This window comes from Neospora caninum, chromosome II, assembly GCF_000208865.1.
Source record: "Neospora caninum Liverpool complete genome, chromosome II".
Taxonomy (NCBI): domain Eukaryota; phylum Apicomplexa; class Conoidasida; order Eucoccidiorida; family Sarcocystidae; genus Neospora; species Neospora caninum.
The window spans coordinates 138,134-160,265 of NC_018387.1; the positions used below are offsets into that span (position 1 = coordinate 138,134).

Sequence of the window (22,132 nt, forward strand, 5' to 3'; positions counted from 1 at the left end):
CACAAAGGAAAGGCGAGTGTACAGAAAAACACGTATTCCGACTTCTCTACGTCCACAGGAGAAACTGATACACATAAAACGTCCCTTTTTATAAGCACCCACAACGCCCAGAAGGCGCGCCTCTAGCCTCTCAGCATGCGCAGTGCGTCTGCAAGCATTCTGCGGAACTCCCCACGCATCTCCAAGAGATACACACATCATACAGGTGGACATACACAAAGGATAGACGCCCTTTGGCAGAAGGAATTTTCAGAGACTGCGCGTTAGAACAACTTGAGCACGCATACGAATCGACGAAACAGGGCACATGCTTCATTCGTCTGAAGAACCCTGCAGGTTCCACACCACGGTTTCCGGGCGCATGCGGCACGAGAGACACTCGGTCTCCCCGTGCGCGCGCACCTAGAGAGCTGCCATCTGAAGAGAAAGCCAAAAAACTGACCAGGTAACAGAAAAACGTCCCATTTCCATCTCTGCTTTCTTTTCCCCCTTCGGAAGAACACACAGCCACCGTGTCCGCAGTGAAACAAACCACCCACGGAAATGCGCACATCTATATAGAAATGGGCCCATATATATATATATATATATATATATATATATATTTCATATATATATACATATTTCATATATATATATATATATATGTATTTCATGTTTGGCGAGCACGCATCCCCCCCCGGTCCCCACCCAGGGAACTTGAACAAGCATAAACAGATTTATCGATGCTTGCTCGTAACACGATTTTTACTTGCATTGAGAGAGACGTGCACTGTGTGGGACGCGTTTCGTTGTTAACAGAAGCTTGTGTGTCGTATTGTCGCCTTTTTGCGGGGTTACAAGCGGGGGGACAGCGACGACGTTGGAGGGAGGGAGTCTGCTCGCCGATTCTCCGGTTCGCTTTCGGACACCAAAGAGCCTCCGCTTCGCACCGAGGCCGGCTTCGTTGGAGAAGAAAACATCCGGAAAGGCAGGCGCTGCCGTCCTTGAAGACTCTCCGAGCGGAACGCGTCTGCGCCACTTGTCATTCGCGCGTTCATGGATTGCTGTCTGAGAAGAAACCAAGTCACAAAAAGTCGGAGGCACCCAGGGATACCGAGCTGGAGACGCGTTTTTTTTGCAAGATCTGTAAAGAGTCTCGTGGAAAGCGACATAGACAAACCGGCTCCCCATGCCAGACTCTCCACACAGGCACAGAGGGAGAGATTTATATCGACATACAAACGCCTCTGCACATATCCATCTGTGTTTATACCTACACATAGACACACGTATATGTAACTGTTTGAGCCTGTATCCGTGAAACGTGACAGATGATGGGATTGCGGGTGCATGTGTGTAGGTCTCAGTTGACTGGGAGATGAGTGTGGGCGCCTTATCGAACCCGAGACACATTTCGAACTTCTGCAGACCGGCACTGCATGCTTACCTGCTCTCGAGGCCATATCGGATGTATCGACTATTCATTTTCAGTTCGCGGAAAATGGGAGCGAATCCGACGACGATTCCGAGGAGAAATCCAACGACGGAGCCCACTGCAGAGAGCCAAACGAGACCAAACGGCGCATGTAACCTAAAAACCACAGGCTTGCCGCTCCCGGAGAGTATGCATACACACGCCGCGGAAGTCACGGAAACCAACCGCGCGCTGACTCCACGGCGAGAAAGAGAGCGCGCCACGCGGCTCAGTTGGTGGCAGATCGACCGAATCTGTTTCATACGACCAGTGGAAGCTCTCTGGATTTCCACTCTGCAGCGAGACCATCCCACGAGGCGAAGTCTAAGAGCGAACGCGCGAGGAGAGGCGGGAAGACACCTTGTCCAGACAGGCGTCTCCCTCGGCCAGGAGAAAATGCGGAATCAGCGGCAGAGACAATGCGCGACGCCGGCACAGGCGACGAGGAGGAGCTCGTGACGACGAAAAGCACGAATCGGCGAGAATGCCTGAGAGACTCACGGTCGTCGAACTCCCCTAGGAGGCTGGAAAGAGCGAGACGCTCTCTCCAATTCGCCAAACTTAACTTACGGGATATCGATAGACCCCCAGGACTGATGAGTGCGCCAATCGACGCTCCCGTTAGTAATCCACCGAGAGCGCCGACTCCAGCCCCTCGCTTGCCGAGGAGAACGACAGACGCCGCGAAAGCCATCAGGCCTCCTCCGAGGTAGAGCGCGCCTGGCCAGCAACTCCGCACGAGGCCGCCCGTCAAGCCTCCGACAAGCAACCCTGAAAAAACGGAAAACCGCCGCGCAAGTTGAAAAACCCTCTCGACGCCTGCATGCACTGCTGATACTCAAAACGCGTTGCTTCACATGCACAGAAATCCAAAATCGAACCGCATGCATGCGCCTCAAGAAAAGGAATAAGCACCTGGACACATCGCAGTCTTTTCCCCCCCTGTGAGGATGCAGAAGGCGCTTGCTGGTTGCCACCCCTTTCTTCGCACACAAGAAGACGCTCTACAGAGACACGTGTCCTTCTTCTCAGCATGGGCTCGCCTAATGAGCGAGGCAGTCGCATCGACGTGTCGCTGCACAGCCCTCGCGCCCGGCAACTGGGTGTCTCCATCAGAAACCTGTCGTCCCTTTCGATATGCATGCATCTCGTTGCCTTTCGACGTATTGCAAACACGAGCTCAACCTGAGAGCAATGGGACGACCTCTTTAGACCCCTCCTTGGCTCTGTGCATTCCAGAGTCGTCTGACCGGTGTCTCTCTCCATCTACGAGTCTCAATTTCTGTGTGTCTTAACCCGTCTCTGTCGTTTTTCACGTGCTATTCGCAGTCCCTCGATCTGAAATGGTGCGAAGGAAAGACCGGAATTGACAGCGGAATGCGGAATTTGCCTTGGAGCGTGAAAAAACATTTTGCATGTCTCCAGGAAGGCAGACGCGTGGTGAACGAGGGCAGAGAGTGCTTGCGGCCACCTACCGAGCCCAGAAGAGAGGAGAAGGGCGAAGCCGCCTCCTCGGAAGAACATGGAGGAAAAGAATCCCTGGAAAAGGCAGCAGAAAGGAGCAGAGAACGGCTCTCAGGTGTCACTGCAAACGAGCAGACAGCACGAGAGGCGCGTCAAAAAAGAGAAGCTGAAAGTCTCGCTCCTCGGCGCCGCGACGTCTAGGCGGGCGCAAACGGGCTTCGGCCCATACCCAAGACGTCCGCGAATAAGGGCGTAGAGGGAAGAACAAACACGCGAGAAAAGACGAAAGGAAACTCCAGCAACAAATGGAAAAAAGATAGACCGGTTCTCTCTTGATGATTATACAAAGAGCAAACGAAGCTGGCTGTTCGCCTCTCCAGAGAGGGATCACATAGCGCCGCATAGAAAAAAAAAGGAGAGGAAAAGGGGAACAGAGAAGGATGCGGGCAGCCGAACGCACGATCACTTAGCACAATAGAACTTGGATCCGATCTAAACCAGTAGTCCAACGCGTAGTGTATTCTCCCCAGAAAAGGGGAGTTTGTATACACGTAGGAATCTCATTTTATATAATGTGTAAGAGGAAGTCTAGCTTCATTTGCGACCTGATTGGTACTGCATGCCTCATCATATACTGTTGCCATCGAAAGGGTACCGTCGCAGTCCTCCCATCAACGAGCACTGCCAAAATCATCTCGACCTCAAGAAGTCTTTAGACACGCCAGAGGTGTATCTGTCCCTCAGAACGCGGCGATTTCTTGGCGCGTACAGAAAGCAAAAAATACAACACAGGATCTTTCACGTTTCCTTGAACATAGACTGGTTTTGCTTGAGAGGCCTCGCAGAACCTCACCTTGGAGAAAACATGGGACATCAACACTGCAGCGACGAGGACGGCGATCGCGCAGGTGACAAAGCTGGTAACGCCACCGAGAATAATTGGGACGCAGTCGCATCGATTGATGCACGACGCAGAGTCCTGAAGAGGGAAAGCGTTCTCAGAAAGCGAGAGGGGAAATGGTCTTGTGTGGGCGGCTTTTTGGAGTTTTCAGACGTTGTCGTGCGGGGCTACAGCACGTGCACGAACCTGGGAAACGCCCCCCTTATAGCAAGAAAAAAGAGGGTTTTTCCCCGGAGGCAGGAAAGGAAACGAGATAAATGGAAGCCTGGCACATTTATATCTGTCACTTCCCTCTGATTTCTTCGCCGGGCTACACAAGTCCCCGACCTAACTCCCGCACAGAAAAAACGGACAGGACGAGCTCCAAGACGGGGGGGGTGGCGGAGTCGGCGAGGCGAGGCCAGAACCGAAAAGGAGATACAGGAGAGACACGCGGGACGAGAATATTACGTAAAGGACGCCAGAGAAAAAGAAGCGATCCACGGGAAACATCATCTCACCTGTTCCTCATGTCCCACAATTTCCACATCTGGGGCCGGAACGGATTCCGCAACGACGGGAATCGTGGGCGACCCTCGCGGCGTCAAATAGCGGTCAGTCCGTGTCTCTCGTGCGTCCGTGTGTCCGGATACGTCGCGCCTGGCCTCCACTTTCCGAACAGGCTGCTGGGTAGTGTTCCTTCCTAACTGCACGCCCTCAGCTGTCGGAACTTGCCGATGCGAGACAGGCTCCACTGCCACTGTCTGTACACCTGGTTCGGCCTGTGCACTCGAGGCAGGTGCACTCCACTGCCCCGTAGTCGCCGGCGTCGCAGGCGAAGCTCGCGAGAGAGCCACGCCAGAAGCTACAGAGATGCTCTGTGCTCTGGCTTCCGCGGGGGGCGCCGGATCCGTCGCAACCAGCGGAAGAGCGGGCACGGTTGTTGCAGCTGGTGCGGGAATAGAAGACGCAGGACCAGCGATCTGTGCTGAGGCGCCCGCTGCTCCCGGCTGGGGAGACGCGTGCACGGCACTGTTTGAACTCGGCAGCGCAGCAAGAGCGGGTACGCTCTGCAGGCTCACCTGGTCAGGGACCGCCTGGACTACCGGCGTAAGTTGCGCTGGGGCCGGAGAAAGGCCGGGGAGGGGAGCGAGCGTGGGCTGAGCAGCAACCGGCGACGCAGGGAGGGGCTGAGTGAGCGCTGCGGCGCCGAGCGCGGCAGTTCCCGCTGGAAGGGCCAGATGGGGTGTAGGCGCAGTTGCAGGAGGAAGTGCAGTCGACGGGACGCCGTAGCCTGCAGGGACCGACACGGCCTCGGCGCGGTTGTTGATGTCCGAGAGGGAGCGTGCGGCGAGAGGGAAGCGAACATCGACGTTACTTCCGGGGGCAATCGACGTCGGTGAGACGCTAGAGGCAGGTGTATTTGGAGGCGCAGCCTGGAGCGCTTGAGCACTCTGATCTGAAAGGCCAAGCGTCGCACCTGGCGTCGGACCTGACGTCGGACCTGGCGTCGGACCTGGCGTCGGACCTGACGTCGGACCTGGCGTCGGACCTGACGTCGGACCTGGCGTCGGACCTGGCGTCGGACCTGGCGTCGGACCTGGCGTCGGACCTGGCGTCGGACCTGGCGTCGGACTGGATGCGCCCTCGAAGGTGTACGGCACGGAAGAGAGCAAAGACGTCGAAGCGCCTGGCACTTGCGACATCACCCCAAGGGGAAGGGAAGCACCCGTCTCCGCAGGCGGGTTTGTCAGGAACAACCTTCCGCCGCCGGCCTGCGGCGCGTGTGGCCGCAGCGCGCGCGCCTCTTCCCGCTGTACCGACGACGGCCAGCGAACGCCTGCGACGCCTCGGGTGGCAAGGAAGAAGACGCCGAAAAGGACGAAAAAGAGGCACCGAGGCACGAAACAGCGTCGAAAGTCTGCCATCTTCAAGTGGAACTGCCACGAACAACGGAAGAGCAAAGAAAAAGTACCGGAACCCCCCCCCCTCCCAGGGACGGAGAGCCTCAATCTGTGAGAGAACCGCTCAGCTGTTCTCGCGCTGGCTGCAATAAGGATTCAGCATCGTCGGGGAAACTCCCGAATCGACCGGAGGAGATCGTCGGGGTTGCGAAACCGTTTGTGTCGAGTCTTTTGAACACGAAACGCCGAATCGGGCCGCGATGCGTTCTCAGGCGGCGCTCAGCAAGCGACGCCATCCACCGGCGACTCGAGCTTACGGAACCGCGCGTAAAGTGTGAGACGCTGGCCTCGTCCACGTCTGGGCGGCAAAAGAGCACAAAAACAGGAACAGGGGGAGGGAACGTGAGTGAGGAGAGGGGGAGAAGATGCGGGGGGGAAAAGGCGAAAAAACAAAACGCACACCCTCGCTCAAAAAAGAGGACGGCTCAAAGAGACGGCCGATAACGGAGCGTCGCTTTGCCTCTCTCTGCGGCCACAATCGATGCAGAGGGTTCGGACGGGCGCCACCAAAACGGTTTGGACGTCGTCGACCGAAGTTTCGACACCACGAAAGACGTGAAAACAAAACAGGAAACAACGTAAATGGGACTCTGACACGCAAGGTCCTCACAAACCCAGGAACAGCCAGGGGTGGTGAAAGACAGCTAGCCTCCAACCACCCAAGAGGGGACGTGTTTCGACGCGCGCGCGTTCCCGTCGCTCTGGGAAACTCGAGACCGAAAATCGACGCTGCAGCGGTCGGGCGTCCAACCTGGATTTCTCTCCGAAAGACCAACTTCGAGAGAGCGGCGGATAACTCCAGAATAGGGGGCGAAGGAAGGAGAGAAAAGGAGCGCTTTCAAGCGAGCTCACGAGAGCCTTTCACAAAAAGGCACAACAACTCCGGCACACTCTCTCGCACGGTGTCCTTGGAGCCGGACGGACTCTCCCGCGCCGGAGCGGTTTGCATGCAGCGGAAAAACGCGAACGGCAAATCGACATGCACGCGAACGAGGCAAAAGTGCGGTCTGCACAGGGGCTCCGCGCGGGAGAAGCCGTTCTTTTTCCCCGCGCTTTTCCCCGTTCCAAACAAAAACCAGAGACAACGTCGAAGCCGGGACTTCCGAAACTCCGACGCCTCCTCGCGTTCTTCGCCGTCTCTCTCTACCCTCCAGGGAAAACGCGGTGTCACTTTGTTCTTTATTTCTTCTTTCCCGCGTGACTTCAAGAGTTTTGGTAACGCGTTCCTGTGACGAGGCGTTGTCGGCTCCGCACGTCATCCCCTCCAGGGAGACTCTCTTTTTCACCGCGAGTTCTTCGTGCCCGCGTCGGCCTCCCGGCGCGTGGCGACTTTCGGTCCCAGGCTGTTCCTTCTCTTGACTCCACGCTTCTTCCCTTCACGCTTTCTCCCTCCGTCCACGCACAGCAACCCGTTGTCCCGCTCTGTTTTCTCTCCGACTTGTCCCTTTCCCTCCCCGTTCGTCTTCTTCTCGTCGCTCTGCTGTCCGAATCGGGCGGAAGGCAACACCACTCTCACAGCGGGGTTTTCTCGGCACGCTCTCTCTATGGATTGCTCCTGCCCCCTTCTCTAGCGGCGCGTGCAGATGGAAGGCCTCGACGACTCTGAGCCTCCTCTCGCAGAGGCTTTCCCGTCTTCCTCCCCTCCGGCGCGGTGCGTCGAGGACCCGTCGCTCGGCGCCGCCGTCTCGCCACCCGGCGCCTCGGATGGCCTTCCCAGTTTCGAAGACGAGTACGACGTCCTCGCAGATCTCTCCAACCTCGACAGGCCTCAGCCTTTCTCCGAGCCGCCGGGGATCAATGCGGAAGAGCCTTCTCTCTCTTCGCCCTCGGCTGCTGCGACAGGGCAGGGCGATCGCGCGCCGGAGCCCGCTGCGACGACCGCTGCGACGCACCACCCAGACAGCCAACAGGCGAAGCATTCTTCGCGCCGCGAGGCTCGTCAGCCAGACTGGTCCGTGTACGCGGCGTCCGCGTACGAGTCGCAGACTGACACCGCCCTCGAAGGCAAGTGGGAGTTCCTGTCTGCGCGAAGCGACCGACCCCAGGCGGCGGCGCTTTTGCGGAAACGCCTGACCACGTACCAGCGACAAGGCCTGCGGCGGTCCGTCGCCCCCGTCTTCTTTTGTCACCTCCGGGAGTATCTCCACCTCTTGCTTCTCTTGCATCGCGAGGAACGGCGATACTCGCTTTTCACGTTCAAATCCAAGAGTTGGGAGCGGCCGGAAGATGTGCTGGAGCGTAAGCTGGAACGCGTATGCACCAAGCACCGGTCCGAAGTGGAGAAAAGCTCCAGTTACACCTGGGTAGCTGACCAGCGAAGCGAGAAAGTCGCAGCGGAAGTCGGCGAGTTCCTCGGCGAACTGTGGAAATCGGAATTCGACGAGGAGCCGCGACCTTTCCTCCCGCCCCACGTCACGCGCCCGAAAGAAAAAATCCGACTCTACCAGGTACCCCGCTGCCTTGGAGCGCCCCCCTTTCGCTCCCTCCCTCGTCTTCCCTGTTCTCTCTCTGTTGGTCCCTTTTCTGCGAAACTCGTCTCGACGCCACCTACACCCCCTGACAACTGTGGATGCCGATGCACATGCGTGTATAGGCAAACACATGCCCCGACTCATGCGATATATGCATATATATATATATATATTTATAGGTATATATATATATGTATATACTCGTATCTGCTTGCGTGGTGAGATGCTGTGTGTATGGATGCGTGGCTGGGTGTCTCTTGGAACCTTGTGTCTGGGTCTTTTTCTCCTTTTGAGTCGTTTCTTGCGGCCGTGCCTCTGTGTGGGTCTCTGGCCCGCCCGTTCCCGCGGTGGCCTGAATCTGAAGTCCAGAAGAGAGGCCTTTCAGCTGCGACTTTTCGCATCTCTCCCTCCTCTGCCGCGCGTTCTCTGCAGGTGCTTCTGCCGCCGACGTGCTCTTTTCGCCTGCCGCCGGCGTTCTCTCTCGCCGCCATTCCGCTCTGCGATCTGCGGCCGGAGATCCACGGCACCGCCTTGGCGGGGGTGGCTCACCTCGTCTCGCGGTTCCGCTTTCGTCTGCTCGCCCCCTCGCTGGAAGCGAGTTCTCTGTCCGGCAGTCGAAACGCGCCGGGAAGAGACGGGCTGGAAGACGAGTTCTCGGCCGAATTCCTCGAGGCCCTGGAGCGGATGAACACCTCGCAGGACACGGAGGCGCTAAACGGCCAAGACGCTCCCGAGGAGCTTCCCCCCGAACTGGCGGCTCTAGCAGAAGAAGACTGAAAAAAAGACTGGATCCAACTCACAAGTCTCCATCGTTGCGCCGCCGTGCCGCCTACCAGCGACCGCCGATGCCAACTGCACAGAACAACCTGCGGTGTACAAAGAGAGCGCGGCGCGAGAGGGGAAGATTTCCCGGCTTTCGAGACGCGCACCAAGTCGACGAGACTCCAAAGAGCACAGGCGAAGGAAGAGAGGGAGAAGACGAAAAGGTGAACGTGGAACGCCGAGAACTAAGAGGCAGAACGCAAAGGCGAGAGAAGACATGCAAGGTGAACAGAGAAATTTCAGAGCTGTCAACAGAAGGTGCGAAGGAGAAAAGGACGTGAAAAAGGATCCAACACCCCAACGATGGTCCCCTGCTTTCTCGGACTGTGCCGGAAGAAAAGTTTTTCGATGCACAAAAGAAGGAACCTTCGCGTCGTCTTCGGTGCATGCGCTGCTGGACCGAAAGCGCCACACGGAAGCGTTTCATATATATATATATATATGCATATGCATCTATGGATGAATGTGCGTGTCTAGATGCATATATATATATATATATATATATATATATATATATATATATTGCTATGCATATATGGGGCTTAGTTTGTGTTGGTAAACATACGGGGTAGGTCTGTTTTCCTGCAAATATGCATGTATAAAGTATACGTACATGTGTATACATGTATGGCCGGTAAACCGCCTATCATATATATATCTTTATTTCCCGGTTTTTTTCGTGGGAGTCGAGGAATCCGTTGCCATCTCTCATGAGGTTTGTTTGTTGAGGCCGAACGGCAATTCCTTTTTAAGTTTTTCTCGAGACTCCTGAACAGATTTCGGCAGCCGGGCCGAGCTCTTCCATTTCTTCTGTTTCGACTGTCTCCTCTCGCTACCCGGCGTCGTTTCTTTTTCCACGTTTGTCCGTCCGTATCTCTAAATCGATATCTCCGGCTCCTCCCTGTTTCCTCTCCTCGCGTCTCTCATCGTCTCCCTTCTGCTGCCGTGCTCTACTTCTTTCTCGTCTCGCAGTGGACGCTGACAGGAGGCAGCCAAAAAAAAGCTTTCCCCCTCTTTTTTTATTAATTAAAATTTCAATGTTCTAATGAATCTAAATCCTTTTGCTTTCAGTTTTTCCTTGAAATGTACTAAAGAAGTTTCTATTATTTTAATTTATTCTTAAATATTAGCTCGCGCCACGCTGGCCACAAGCGGATCTCAGAGGCAGTTTCCTCCGGCTGCTTGTCTCCGCGAAGCTCCGTGGAAGTTTCTCTCGATCGGAACAGAACTGAGTCGCACGTAGAAGAAAGACGAGGACGGCGAGATGCGATGCACAGAGCAGGCGCCAGTGGGCGGCGAAGAGAACAAGGGAGAGAATAAAGCAAAGAGAGGAGAGCAAGAGCGAGAGAGGACACGAGAAAAGGAAGAGAGAGGGAAAGAGGCAGGGGAGAGACGGGAAGAAAAGCACAGTTTTTTTAGTGGGTTCCAGTCAGGATTCTACATTGAAAAAGAGGCCCAGCCCCATTGCGTTGTGAGAACCAGAAAAAAACGCGGAACGGTGTGCACGAGACCGCTCCCGCTTTCTTTGTGGGCGTCCTGCGAACCAGCTAGTCCCACGGCCCTGTTCTCTTTTCACACCAGAGCACAAGCAAGAAGATGAGATTGCAAAAAAGACGAAACGGCAGGAGCGACTTTCGGCCTTGGTTTTCACTGAACAAAAACGGGACAAAACGGAAGCAAACCGGAAGCCGAGGGCCGCGCGCGCCTCTCTTGGACTGGACAGGGAAGTAGTTCGAGAGAAAGTTGCCACAGAAAAATCTACCCTTTGTTTCACCTTCTTCCTGCATGCAAAACCGTAGAGAACAAGGCGCGTTTAATCGTCTCTTCTTCGATGCGAAGCGCGGTAGCCTGCTCCGCCTAGTTCTCCTGAGCTTCTTCTCTCGCCACCGTGCCACGCCCCGCCTCCAGGCCTGAGGGTCGCCCCTTCGCCCCGCCTGAGGACCGCCCCTTCCCCCCCTCCGTGCATGTCTAGAGTCTCCCGACTGGTGCTCCTGCGAAAGGAGACGGAGTCTTCGTTTTGATAAAAGAAAGAATCTGAACCGGACCCGCCTCCGCCTCGCCTTCGCTCTCTCTCTTCGTCTCCCCAGCCTTCGCCTCGTCTTGGCGGCAGCGGCAGCAGGGCGCTGCTGTCTCCGCTGTCTCCGGCTAGTTGGGCTCCACCGACTCCGTTGCCCCCGTCGCCGAGCGCCCGAGAGGGAAACGAGAAGGAGGAAGGCGTGGCGGAAGCATAGGCAGAGAAGCCCGCTTTCGATGAGTCGAAAAAGGACGAGGTCGGCGGAGGGAGCAGAACGGGCGGCGCCGCAGGTCTTGCGGGGAAGTCGCCCGCGCCGCTCCCAAAAGGAAGCGACGGGCCCGAAGAAGAGACACCCGCGTCTTCTGCCCCTGCATAGGGGAAAGGCCCGCCGCCCCAGACGGGTCGCCCGGTGGAGGAAAACGCATGCCGCGAGGAAGCGTGGTCGGAGCCTTTATGGGTCTCGCCCCACTGAGGATCGCCCCTGTCTCCTTCGTAGCCGGGCCTTCTGTCTCGCTTCTCGGGCCCGCCAAACAGGGGCCCGCCGCGGGCCTTCGCCGTCCCCGCGGGCGGCCCCGGGCCCAACAGGGCGCGGCCCTCGCCGGAGCTGCTCGGGCTCCCGCTCGGGCCTCCAGTGCCCAGGAACTCTTCCTCGAAGTGCGAAGGTTCCCCGCCACGGCCAGGACGGGAAAAGAAGGACGATCCCCGAACAAGGTTCGGCCCAGAAGAGATACGCGAGGGGAGATTCAGGATCCTCGGGCGCATAGGGCGCGCGTGGGGCTCTCCCGGAGCCGGCGGCGACAGGACCGTCACGGGCGCACCAGAAGAGACAGTTGAGGCTCCAGCGCCCCGTCGCGACCCCACAACGCCGCTGCCTCGCGGGCCCGGGCCGGGATCGCGCCGATCCCCGTTTCGCTCTGCGTCGCGGTCGCCCCCGCTGAAGCCTCTCGCGGCGTTCTTCAAAGAACTGCTCGAAAAGTCGTCGCTTTCTGGTTCGGGCGCAGGCGCAACCCCTCGGCGAGGGCCCGAAAAGGAAGGGGGATGCCGCCACTTCTCCCGGCGGAGCCGGTCAAAGGACGGTCGCGTGCCGGGGCGCCCTGGCCCGAGGAGACCGTCGCCTTGTGAGCTGGGCGGCGCAGAGCCAAAAGAAAAGGAAGCCTCCCCGCCTCGCTCTTCTCGGCTCGGCCCCGGCCGGTGAAGCGGAGGCGGGGGCGAGCTGTGAGGCGAGGAAGCAGGCGAGAAGTACGGAGAGGGACGGAAAGGCGCAGTCCTCCCGGGCGGGAGCGGAGGCAGCGCCGCGGGATACGCCGGCGGCAGAGACGAGGACGGCGAGGATGGAAGCGAACGCGGAGACTCTGCGAGGCCGCCAGAATCACGAGGCCCCGGAGAAGGCGGCGAAGACATCGGCGAAGGCGGAGGCAACCCCGGCTCGGACGGCGACCGGCTGCGGTCTCCCTGTCTCTCTCGGTCTTCCGCTCGCCTGGTGTCTCCTCGCCTCTCGCGCTGCAGAGCCCAGCCTTTGCGGGTCGGCGAGCCTTGTCGCGACGACGTCCGACTTTGGTCACCCGACAACGTTTCCACTGGGCTCGAGGGCCTCGGGACGCCTCTCTGTTCATCTTCCTTCCGCTCCTGTCTCTTTTTGCCCCCACCCCGCGGTTCGTCTCCATGGACTCTCCACACCGTTCGGTCCCTCGAGGTGTCTGCTTTCTCACAGGGCTCGTCTTTCTCGGTCTTCCCTGCCGGCTCCTCGCCCGCCTCTCTGCCGCCACTGACTGCGCCTGAAGCTGCGCTGTCTCCGCCCTGGAACTTCCCCGCTGGCGACTCGTCGCAAGACTCAGACGGTCCCTCTCCAGAACTCAGAAAAGCCGCGCCCTGCGAAGATACCGCAGACGATTTGTTCTCGCAACTCGAGTCGCCCAGTCCGGATTTTGACAGCGCAGCCGAGGCAGCGTTCGTGGTTCTCTCCCGCTCTTGCTGTGAGGTCCTCTTCGCGGTGGTGGAAGGTGAGGAGCTCCGCGAAGAGGGGACAGAAGAAGACATCGGCGAAGTGGAAAAGACAGACGCAGAGGACTGCGAAGAAGAGCCGCGCGCACTAGTCGTGTGGCGAGAGAAGCGGCGTTCTTCCGGGGAAATCCCCAAAGACGAAGAAGCCGGGGGCTTCCCGCCCTCGGAAAACGCCGAGGGCGGTGTGTTCCGCTCTCGTGGAGCCTCCAGGAGAGCCTTCGCACTCGCGCCACCCAAGTCGGCCGCCTCCTCCCTGCCTTCGTCTCGCCCTCGAGGGCCTTCCTCCTTCTCCACGCGGGAATTCGGCAAACTGCGCCGCACATCCGCGCCGGCGTCTCCGGCCTCAGAGAGCGACGGCGCCCTGTCTCTTCTCTCCGTAGAGCCGGAGACACCCTGTGGGTCAGACTTCAGCGACGGAAACTCCAGTCCTCCCGAAGCAGGCAACGGCCCTCTCGAGGGAAACGCCGCCATGCTCGAGTTCAGCGAGGCTGGTCGAGACTCTGAAGAAGAAGAAGAAGACGAGGAAGGAGAGAAGGGAGAAGAGGAGCTGTTGGCAGACAGGGAAGGCGGAGTCCGTGAGGGGTTCTGCTGCGTACTGGAACCGAGAGACGACAAGGAAGAACCACTGTCTTCGTTCTCGGAGGCTGGTGTTTTCGTCTGCCGCTTGTCTGACACAGACGGAGAGAGAGGCATCTCCGGAACTGTGGGTTTTTTCTCTTTCTCGTCTCTCTGTCTGTCTTTCTCCGGGATCTTTGCGCCTTCGGGTGGACTGTCGGCAGGTGCTACAGGAGACGTGTCGCGCAAACTGGCGCGCGTCAAGAGGGCGTTCTTCTCAACCAAACCACACTGTCTTTCTTGAGTATCTCTCTTTCCGGCCCGTGCTTTCCCTCCTTCCTTCTCATCTTCACTGGAAGTCGACACGACACTGCGCTTCCTCTTCTGCGCACTCTGGGAACGTGGGTGTGCTTCTGTTTCCTTCTCTGTCCCGCGTTTTCCTTCTCGTTCACCATCCGGACAAGAACGACAGTCTTCTTCGTTCGGTCGCTCATCTTCTTTCTCATCTCTGTCCTGCACACGTAAACTGTCTCCTTTCTGGGGATCCGGGGGGACTGTCACCTTCGCTTCCCCTGTCTCTTCCTCGTGTCCCTCGCCTTGCTCGCTCCTCTGTTCCGCTCCTTCCTTTTCCTCTTCCGTCTTCATCGCGGCCTCGTTACATGATTTGTCTTCCTCTCTCGTGCTCTCTCCCTCTGCCTCCTCGCCCTTCTCTCCTCCTTCAGCCGCGACCTCTCCCTGTTCGCCCTCTGCCTTCCGGTGCTTTTGCGCGTCTCCTTCTTCCCCCCCCTTAGTGGTGTGCTCCTCTCTGACAGCTCCAGCCTTCTCTGTTTCCATCTCCGCTTCATCTCGTCCGTTTACTGTCTCCATCTCCGCGTCATCTCGTCCGTTTCCTGTCTCTACCTCCGCTTCATCTCGTCCGTTTACTGTCTCCATCTCCGCGTCATCTCGTCCGTTTCCAGTCTCTACCTCCGCTTCATCTCGTCCGTTTTCTGTCTCCTCTGCTTCATCACTTCCGTTTTCTGTCTCCTCCTCCGCTTCACCCCTTCCGTTTTCTGGCTCCCGCTCCACACTTTCTGTTTCTCGCGCTCTCCCGTCTCCTTTCTTCGGCCTCTCGAGCTTGCCTTCTTCACCCTGTCCGAAGCTGGCATCGCGGTTGTCTGTCTCCTTCACGCCTTCCCTCTTCTCTTCCTTTCCTTGTTCGTGCAAGACTGCCTCTGCATCGGCTGCCTCACGACTTGCTGTCTCCTCCCGCAGTCCTTCGGTCTCTTTTCCCTCTTCCTCGCCTCCATCTCCAGACCTTAGAGACAACGCTCCACCCTCTCGCTCAGATGTCTCCTCTCGTCGGTTTTCTTCCCCGCCCTGCTTCGGGCCTCGGTCTTCTCCCGCCCCGTCAGCTTTCTCTCTCTCCTCTTCGACTTCCATCCGTTCCCTCCGCCAGTCCTTTCTCCTGTCCTCGTCAACTTCCTCGTCCTCAATCTCCTCTTTCTCTTTCTCTTCCTCTCTCTCTTCTTTCTCTTCCTCTCTCTCTTCTTTCTCTTCCTCTCTCTCTTCTTTCTCTTCCTCTCTCTCTTCTTTCTCTTCCTCTCGCTCTTCTTTCTCTTCCTCTCCCTTCTCTTCCTCTTTTTCTTTCTCTTCTTTCTCCTCGTTGCCTCCCTTCTTTCTCTTTTTCCGGTCGCGTTCTCGCCGCCCGGCGTCTTCGTCTTCCTCTTCGCCTTCGCACGCGTCAGGCGCCATGCACACCAAGCCGATGATGTCTTTCAGTTCCAACACAGCGAAGGGGCGCCCTCGGCCAACTTCTCTCCGCTCGTCTTCGTCGCGCTTTTCGTCGTCTCTGCGTCCCGCCCTGCCTTCTCTCCTCTCTGTTTTCGGCTCGTCGTCCCTCTGCCTTCCAGGTTTTCCGCTCTCCCGCTCTCTGCGCACCTCAAACCCCTCGCGCGTCGCCTGGGCTTCTCCGCTCTTCGCGATCCTACTCGGCAGCGCTCCCACCTGCTTTTCCAGCAACGGGCAGAGCGTCACCAACTCTCGCACGGAGTTGAGCATGCATCGCAGGCGCCGGTCGTCTGCTCTGTTCGCACTCTCGCGCCTTTCCACCGCAACCCTCCGAGACTTTCCTTCCTCTTCTCGCTCTCTTCCCCGCCCGCCCTCTCGTCCGCCCCTCGCGTCTTCTTCCTCGGAGTCCGAGGACAGCGTCTCCAGCCCGGGCCAGCGGACGTTGGCGGCGAAGTCCAGACTCACGCAGATCTCGTTCGACGACGCCAGAGACGACGCGTTCTTCGAAAACGCGCTGTTCACGTTCTTCTCGAGGAACGAAAAGTACGCCTCGTCCCCGTCGAGAGATCCCGCCCTGTCTCCCGTCTCCGGCGCCGCAAACGCGGACTTCCCGAGGGCCTCGCACGCGCCCTTTCTGTCCAAGAAATCGAGCGAGAAACCGTCGCGGTCGTCCCGGCCGTCCGGCCTCGGAGCCTCGCCCAACTGAGAAAGCAGCTGCAGACACGAAAACGGGAAGAGGTTGCCGTCAGCAGAGAGCGAGGACGCTCTGCCCGGCGCATGCGCGGACGAGGGCGGCGAGGCCTTGGCCCCTTTCCCTTCGCGCGAGGAGCCTGTCAGCGAGTTCTCGCGTGAAAACGAACTCAAATCTGAAGATGCTTCCCGATGCTTCCGGCCCGTCGTCGAGGTCGTAGGTGTCGGGGAAAACCCAGAGACAAACGAAAAATCCAGTGCGGCGTCCCCCCGCGACGGGGTCTCGTAGCGATACGCCTCCAACAGACGAAGCTGCAGCGTTTGGAAAGGCAACTCGCATGCAAGGCAGCTCGCCACAGTCCCTGGGAAAAAAAGAAAGAGGGAGATACGCAAATGAGGAAGCCAAGGCGGAGAGAAGAACCAAGGTATAGAGGGGAGAGAGACGCGGAAAACGGTGAGAAAAACGGGAAACCACAGAATCGACAGCAGGGAGAAAGTCGAGAAAAGGTGAACGGGTCAAAACAGAACGGAGGGGGACATCAAAGGACACAAAGAACCAAATGAGCTTCCCTCTGCAGCGAAAAAAGACATATAGGTAAACAAAGAGAAAGAGACAAAACAAACAGGCAACTCAACGCCCAGTGACATGGGCAGATATGCGTCAGTATGCCTCCAGAGATATCTCGATATATGTATGTATGTATGTATGTATGTATGTATGTATGTATGTATGTATGTATGTATATTAAGACAAAGAAAAAAAGCGACACCTAAATACATGGATACATAGACAAGGAATATATATGCAGATATTAAAATTGGAAACCACAGATGTTGCGGAGAGCGGGATGAAAAAAGGAATCTTACACCTTGGCAGTCTCTGCATCAGGTAGCCAGAGAAGAAAAGAATTTAGTTTCTTACCATCTGCAGCGTAAAGCATCAATCTGTCGGCGAGAGGATGACCTGACTCTCGCGCCGCAGGAGGAATCCGCAAGACCGTCACTGCCTGAAAAAGCGGAAAGAGAGAAGGAAAAGAACTATGAGAGAGACGGCCTGAGCAAGCGCAAGAAAAGAAAGTCAAGAGGCAATGTGTGGGACGGGAAGAACGCTGTTCAGTGCTGAGTCGAATGCATGCGTGCATCCACAGCCACGGGACGCTCTCCGCGAGACTGCTGAGACGAGGGAAACGGGAAGGCAACTGGAGCATTTGTCGGCCTGCGTCTTGGTCCGCAGAGAGACAGGCACGAGAGGCAAAAAAACGGCCAAGATTTCGAGCGGCAGAGAAAATCGAAGAAAAGGACGTACAGCTCCATCTGCCAACGTGTCGGAGTGCGCGCCGCCGAGCTGGGCGAAGGGAGAGGCAGCTGCCGCTCCTGGAGCCATCCAGGCGGAGGAGAACGCACCTAAATCGTGGCCTAGACCTGCAAATAGAAAAAAGTCTACAAGGGAGGCGCGGATTATGGAGATCGCCGCGGTTTCTTCCGAGAAAAGCGTCGAAACGAAACAGGGGAGAGACTCAACAGAGACGCGCGACAGGCACAGAAGAAACGCTCGGTCGCAGGCGACACAGAAAAAGCAGAGACGACGGAAGAGAGACGTCCCTGGGTTTGCTATCACACGAACGGTACATGTACAAACGCACGAACTTCTTGATCTGCGAGAGCAAGAAAAGACAATAGAAATCTGCTGGTGCGACAGAGCGGAAACGATCGAGCAGACTCTCGCGCAAAACTCGTTGAATGGCTGCATCAAGCGAGTGTCGACACGCAAATACAGGCGAGCATGTATGGGCGCAGAAATGTGAGGGTTCGCTCGCTGTGGGAGAAGCATTTTCGGAACATTTCCGCATGTACCTTGTCTCCGTCCACTGCATGCACCTCCGAGGGCTTTCGGATCCCAGACGTCGTCTCTGTCTCTCGACCTTGTTCCGTCTCCGTCTTCTTCCCGCCTGCCGTCTTCGTCTTCTTTCCTCCCTCGCAGTTCTCCCTTCGCCCGTCTGCCTCGCCCCCCAGGCGTCTGGTGGGCCGGGAGTTTGTCGCACAGACTCGCGGGCTCCTGGAGCCGGTCGCCGGCGAAAGGAGACACCCCCGCGCCTCCTTGGCCCACGCCCCCGAAGGCACCAGCCGCCGTGTTGTGCGTGTGCGCGAGCGACGAAGCGAGGTCCTGCTTCTTTGGAGACGACGAGACTCCAGAGCCGCCCGAGAGCCTGTCGAATGCGCCTGCCTTCCGCTCGTCGAACCCGTCTCTCTCCTGCGCCTTGAGGGGTGGGCTCAGACTTCGCCCCTCGCCGCCCGCCGCACGGCCGCCGAGAGCAGACTTGATGCTGGCGAGGTCCAGTTGCCCAGGGCTCGCTTTGCTCATCCCCTGCAGGAGCTTCGCGAGCGCCTCTTCCGACAGAGAGGCTCTGCTGAGTGTCGCGTCCTCTCCGAGAACTGAAGCGCGCCGATTGGCGAGTGCAGCGACGGCGACGCCGGGCGAGGCAGTCGAGAGCTCGGCGGGGTGCGTCGCCACGGTGTCTCGGTAATCTTCTTCCGGCGCCTCGCACGAGTCGTGGAGAGGGTCCCAAAAAGTCATCGCGCACAGCCAGGTGTCTGGGAGACGATCGGGGTCGACGCTCGCGGGCAGCCGTCGCCACTTCTTGCACGCTTCACACTGAACGCGCCGCCCCACAGCGGAAAAGTAGAGAGACGCGCGAGAATGGACCAGGAGACACTCCGGGCGCCAAGACGAGGAGAAACCCCAGACGCAAACGAGAGAGTGGAGAGTGGAGGGACAGGCAGCAGTGTGAGTCTACGAACACCATCCCAAGCGACGACAGATTCACAAATATAGGGCGGTGCTGAATGCCAAAGCGAAAGTTGACCGGTGAACAAGGTGCCTGCCCCAGAGAAGACGTCCTCCCACGTTTCTATCACGCGAAAAAACAACGGAGCCGAAAAGTCGATGCATGTGTGCATGTGCGCCCAAGCAGACACGGCTTCTCTAAATCGATGAGGGTACAGCCGCCTGCGTGGGGACAAAACGTTATCCGTACGCGCGGAACCGTGGTGACCTTCACCTACACACGCAACACGAGACTGCGTTCAGAAGTATCGTCTCTTGCGGCAGGTCCGTACCTGAACCCAGTTGTCCACTGCAGCGCTGGTCGCCTCTGCGACGCCCTTCCCATCTGTGGCTTGTGTCGCGTGGTGGGTTTCGAGGGAGCCTTCGCCTTCGGGAACCGGAGTCTGCCTAGAGACAGGAAACTGCGGAGCGCGCTGCGTGTTCGCGCCGGCTGGCGTCTCTGGGGCCTTCGCGAGATTCAGTCCCCGCCCGACGGACGGCGGCTGGGACGCTCTGACACCCGCACCCGGCACCTGCCGAGACAGCCAGTTCTCCCCGCGGGCCAAAGCTGCAGAGGCGAAGGAAGGGCGCAGCACGCGGACGAAAGGCGTAGGGAACCAGAAAGAGAAGAAGCACCCATCGTTGACAGGCGTGGTTCCCTGCATGCGCACGCAATTCTACATCTCATCGCACTCCACAGAAAAGCACTTAGATACACATATACATGTGTGTATATATATGAGCATGTATGAGAATGTGAAGCCCGTGTCGCAAGTGTGACAAGCAGATGCTTCCCTCTGGATTTCTTCCGTTACCCCCTTCCTGCGTGAAACGTTTTGAAACCGGCGTGAGAAGACCGCCTGAAGAAATAAAGGTTTCTTTTTCATCTCACATCCCAGCAAGAGAGAAGCGGAGTTCGGGAGGCTGGGAGTCGCCAGCGGATCGGTAACGCCGCGCGCTGGACCGTCGCCTTGCTTGGAAGCATCCCCTGTCTTGTTGTCGTTTGCGTCTCCCACGGCAGGAGGCGCGGCGTTGCGAAGATGCGAGGCAAGCGCTGAGGAGAGAAGCGACGAAGAAAGGTCAATCCCTCTGGCCCAGGCCAGCGATCCGTTCGGTTTCTGAGAAAGCGAAGCGAGCAAATGCGACAGGTTCTCGCGATCAATCAACCCACCGGCAGCGAGAGACTGAACGAGTGCATGGGCAGTTTCCTCCATGCGAGAAGAGGGCCCGCCAGAAGCCAAGGCCTCGAGAGAAGGAAAGGGGGGAGAAGTCGGCGCCATCCGCTCTGGAGAGCCGAGACGCGGCTCACGTGCACCCGAGGCAGAAGCTGGATTTGACAGAGAAGCGGAAAGAGAAGGCGAACACGTCGATGGACCTGAGGCCGAGAAAGGCTGTCCTGCCGATCCGCCGCCGAGCCCGGACGCTTGGCCCTTGGGTTGAAGCGCAGACGGGATTAAAGAAGCCGCTGTGCGCAAAGGAGATTGCGAAACAACGACAACTCTCCTTCCAGATCGAGGATAAGCACGCGGGATGGACAACCATGCAGACGTTCCTCGCACCCCACGAACCGACGGGCCTCCCCGCGACACGACCCCCTCTGGTGATGAAAACACGCAAAAGGACAACTGAGACACCGCACACCAGATTTGCATGGAGCCTGCACATATGATAGCTATAGAGATCTGCGAAGGTTCGAGGTCGATTCGGGCGGAACAAGATGCGCGTGCGCGCGCGGCCACAGCGAAATCACATCTTCGGTGACAGACATGAGCACGGCAGGGTGTCTCTGTCGCCCCGCGGGAAAAGACATTTCTCTCCAGGTGTTCAGTTGAATCTATTTCCACAATCGTTGTCATCTTATCTATGCTGGCGCGCCGTGCAGTGGCGATGCCGCATCCTGTCCACTTGTGGGTGTCGCTCCCTCACAGAAATGGATGAGACAACTCCAGTTTTTGCTGCGTGACAGGCGCTTCCCCGCAATCCACAGACTCGGAAACCCACAGATGGAGTTGCACTCCACGTGTGAAGCGTCGGCCTTCACGATGCTTCCCCCACGAAATGTTTGCAAGTTTTGTGGGACCGTTTGCTTTACCTCTTCCCGCGTTTCCGGCTGTCGCCAAAACCGGCAGCCCCGTCTCCTCATAGGGGACCGCGTTCGCCTCAGCGGGTGTCTCCGCTCCGGCCCCGCCGTCGGGCGTCTCGTCGCACTTCCGTTTTTTCCCTCGCTGGGCCGCTGCGACATTGAACCGCCGTTTTCCGGAAGTCCCGGCGTGTCCTTCGAAGAGAGACGCAGCCTGGGAGCAGCGGCTCGGCGACGCATCTCGTCCGAAAACGTCTTCTTCGCTCTCGAAAGGCGCAAAGTCTGCGTCTTGGCCGCGGAAAGGCGCGTGGGAAGACACGTGACCCGGCGTGAGCCCCGCGAGACCGTCTTCTGCCTCCTCCACAGGATAGGACACGGCCACGAACCCGTCGCTGTTCAGCGAGTTCTGTCGTCGCCCGCCTCGAGAGCTTTTCCCGCCCCTGACGCCTCCCCGCATCGCCGGCGCGCTGCCTCCGCGTCGTCCCCATCCCGAGACGGCTGGGACCGAAGCCGCCAGAGACTTCTCTTCGAGAAACAGCCCCGGAGACGCGAGCGCTGCGCTGGCCGCGTCGCCGAGGCGCGGTCCGCGCGCTGAGTGAGGGATCGTCGGGGGATCGACGGGGCACGCCGCCTCATTCGCGGGAGTCAGTAGCTGGGAAGACGGCAAGCCATCGAGGCTCGAGTCGCAAGTGTCGCCCTCTTCTTCTGGAGCGGTGCAAGACGCGCGGGCCTGGTCCCACCGGTTCTTGTTGCACTGCCACCGCGGATTGGCCATCAACGCCGCGTACTCAGTGTCTGTACACCCCGGCAGGCGACGCCACTTGTCGCACTTGTCGCACTGGACCCAGCGGTCGTGCTTCTCCGCGCCAGACACCATCTTGTCGGGACGAGACCGAGCGACACGAGCAGAAAGAGGAGAGGACAGAGGAGCAGTGCAGAACGCTTCGCCAGGGAAGCACAGAATGTGTAGACAGGCGAGAGCAAACAGAAGGTACGAGACTGTTCACAGCCATGGAAGGCACCCGCAAGAAACTGCAGGGAACAGAGTAGGAAGACCAGACGAGGAAGAGGCAGTATATGTATCGGAAGACGGAAGCACGAACAAACGGAAGGAGAGAAAAAACTACAAAACAATCACTAG

General features: G+C 58.1%; 3 protein-coding genes across 3 annotated transcripts; 1 reads left to right on the forward strand and 2 right to left on the reverse strand.

The window, feature by feature from the left end:
- Window positions 1-836: 836 nt before the first annotated feature.
- On the reverse strand, window positions 837-6,713 carry NCLIV_004760 (putative transmembrane domain-containing protein; the record flags this gene model as incomplete). Its single annotated transcript, XM_003879985.1, has 8 exons — window positions 837-1,050; window positions 1,430-1,535; window positions 2,027-2,227; window positions 2,932-2,995; window positions 3,774-3,899; window positions 4,322-5,740; window positions 6,022-6,062; window positions 6,617-6,713. 8 exons carry the CDS (start codon window positions 6,711-6,713, stop codon window positions 837-839), a joined length of 2,268 nt encoding a protein of 755 aa, XP_003880034.1.
- A 634-nt stretch (window positions 6,714-7,347) lies between these two features.
- NCLIV_004770 (hypothetical protein) lies at window positions 7,348-9,012 on the forward strand (the record flags this gene model as incomplete). The annotated part of the gene is made up of 2 exons (XM_003879986.1): window positions 7,348-8,211; window positions 8,668-9,012. The coding sequence occupies 2 exons, from the start codon at window positions 7,348-7,350 to the stop codon at window positions 9,010-9,012; spliced, it is 1,209 nt and encodes a 402-aa protein (XP_003880035.1).
- Window positions 9,013-10,870: 1,858 nt separating this feature from the next.
- Window positions 10,871-21,868, reverse strand: NCLIV_004780 (cw-type zinc finger domain-containing protein,related; the record flags this gene model as incomplete). The annotated part of the gene is made up of 7 exons (XM_003879987.1): window positions 10,871-16,449; window positions 17,010-17,094; window positions 17,394-17,509; window positions 17,942-18,740; window positions 19,205-19,479; window positions 19,804-20,376; window positions 21,004-21,868. 7 exons carry the CDS (start codon window positions 21,866-21,868, stop codon window positions 10,871-10,873), a joined length of 8,292 nt encoding a protein of 2,763 aa, XP_003880036.1.
- Window positions 21,869-22,132: the final 264 nt, after the last annotated feature.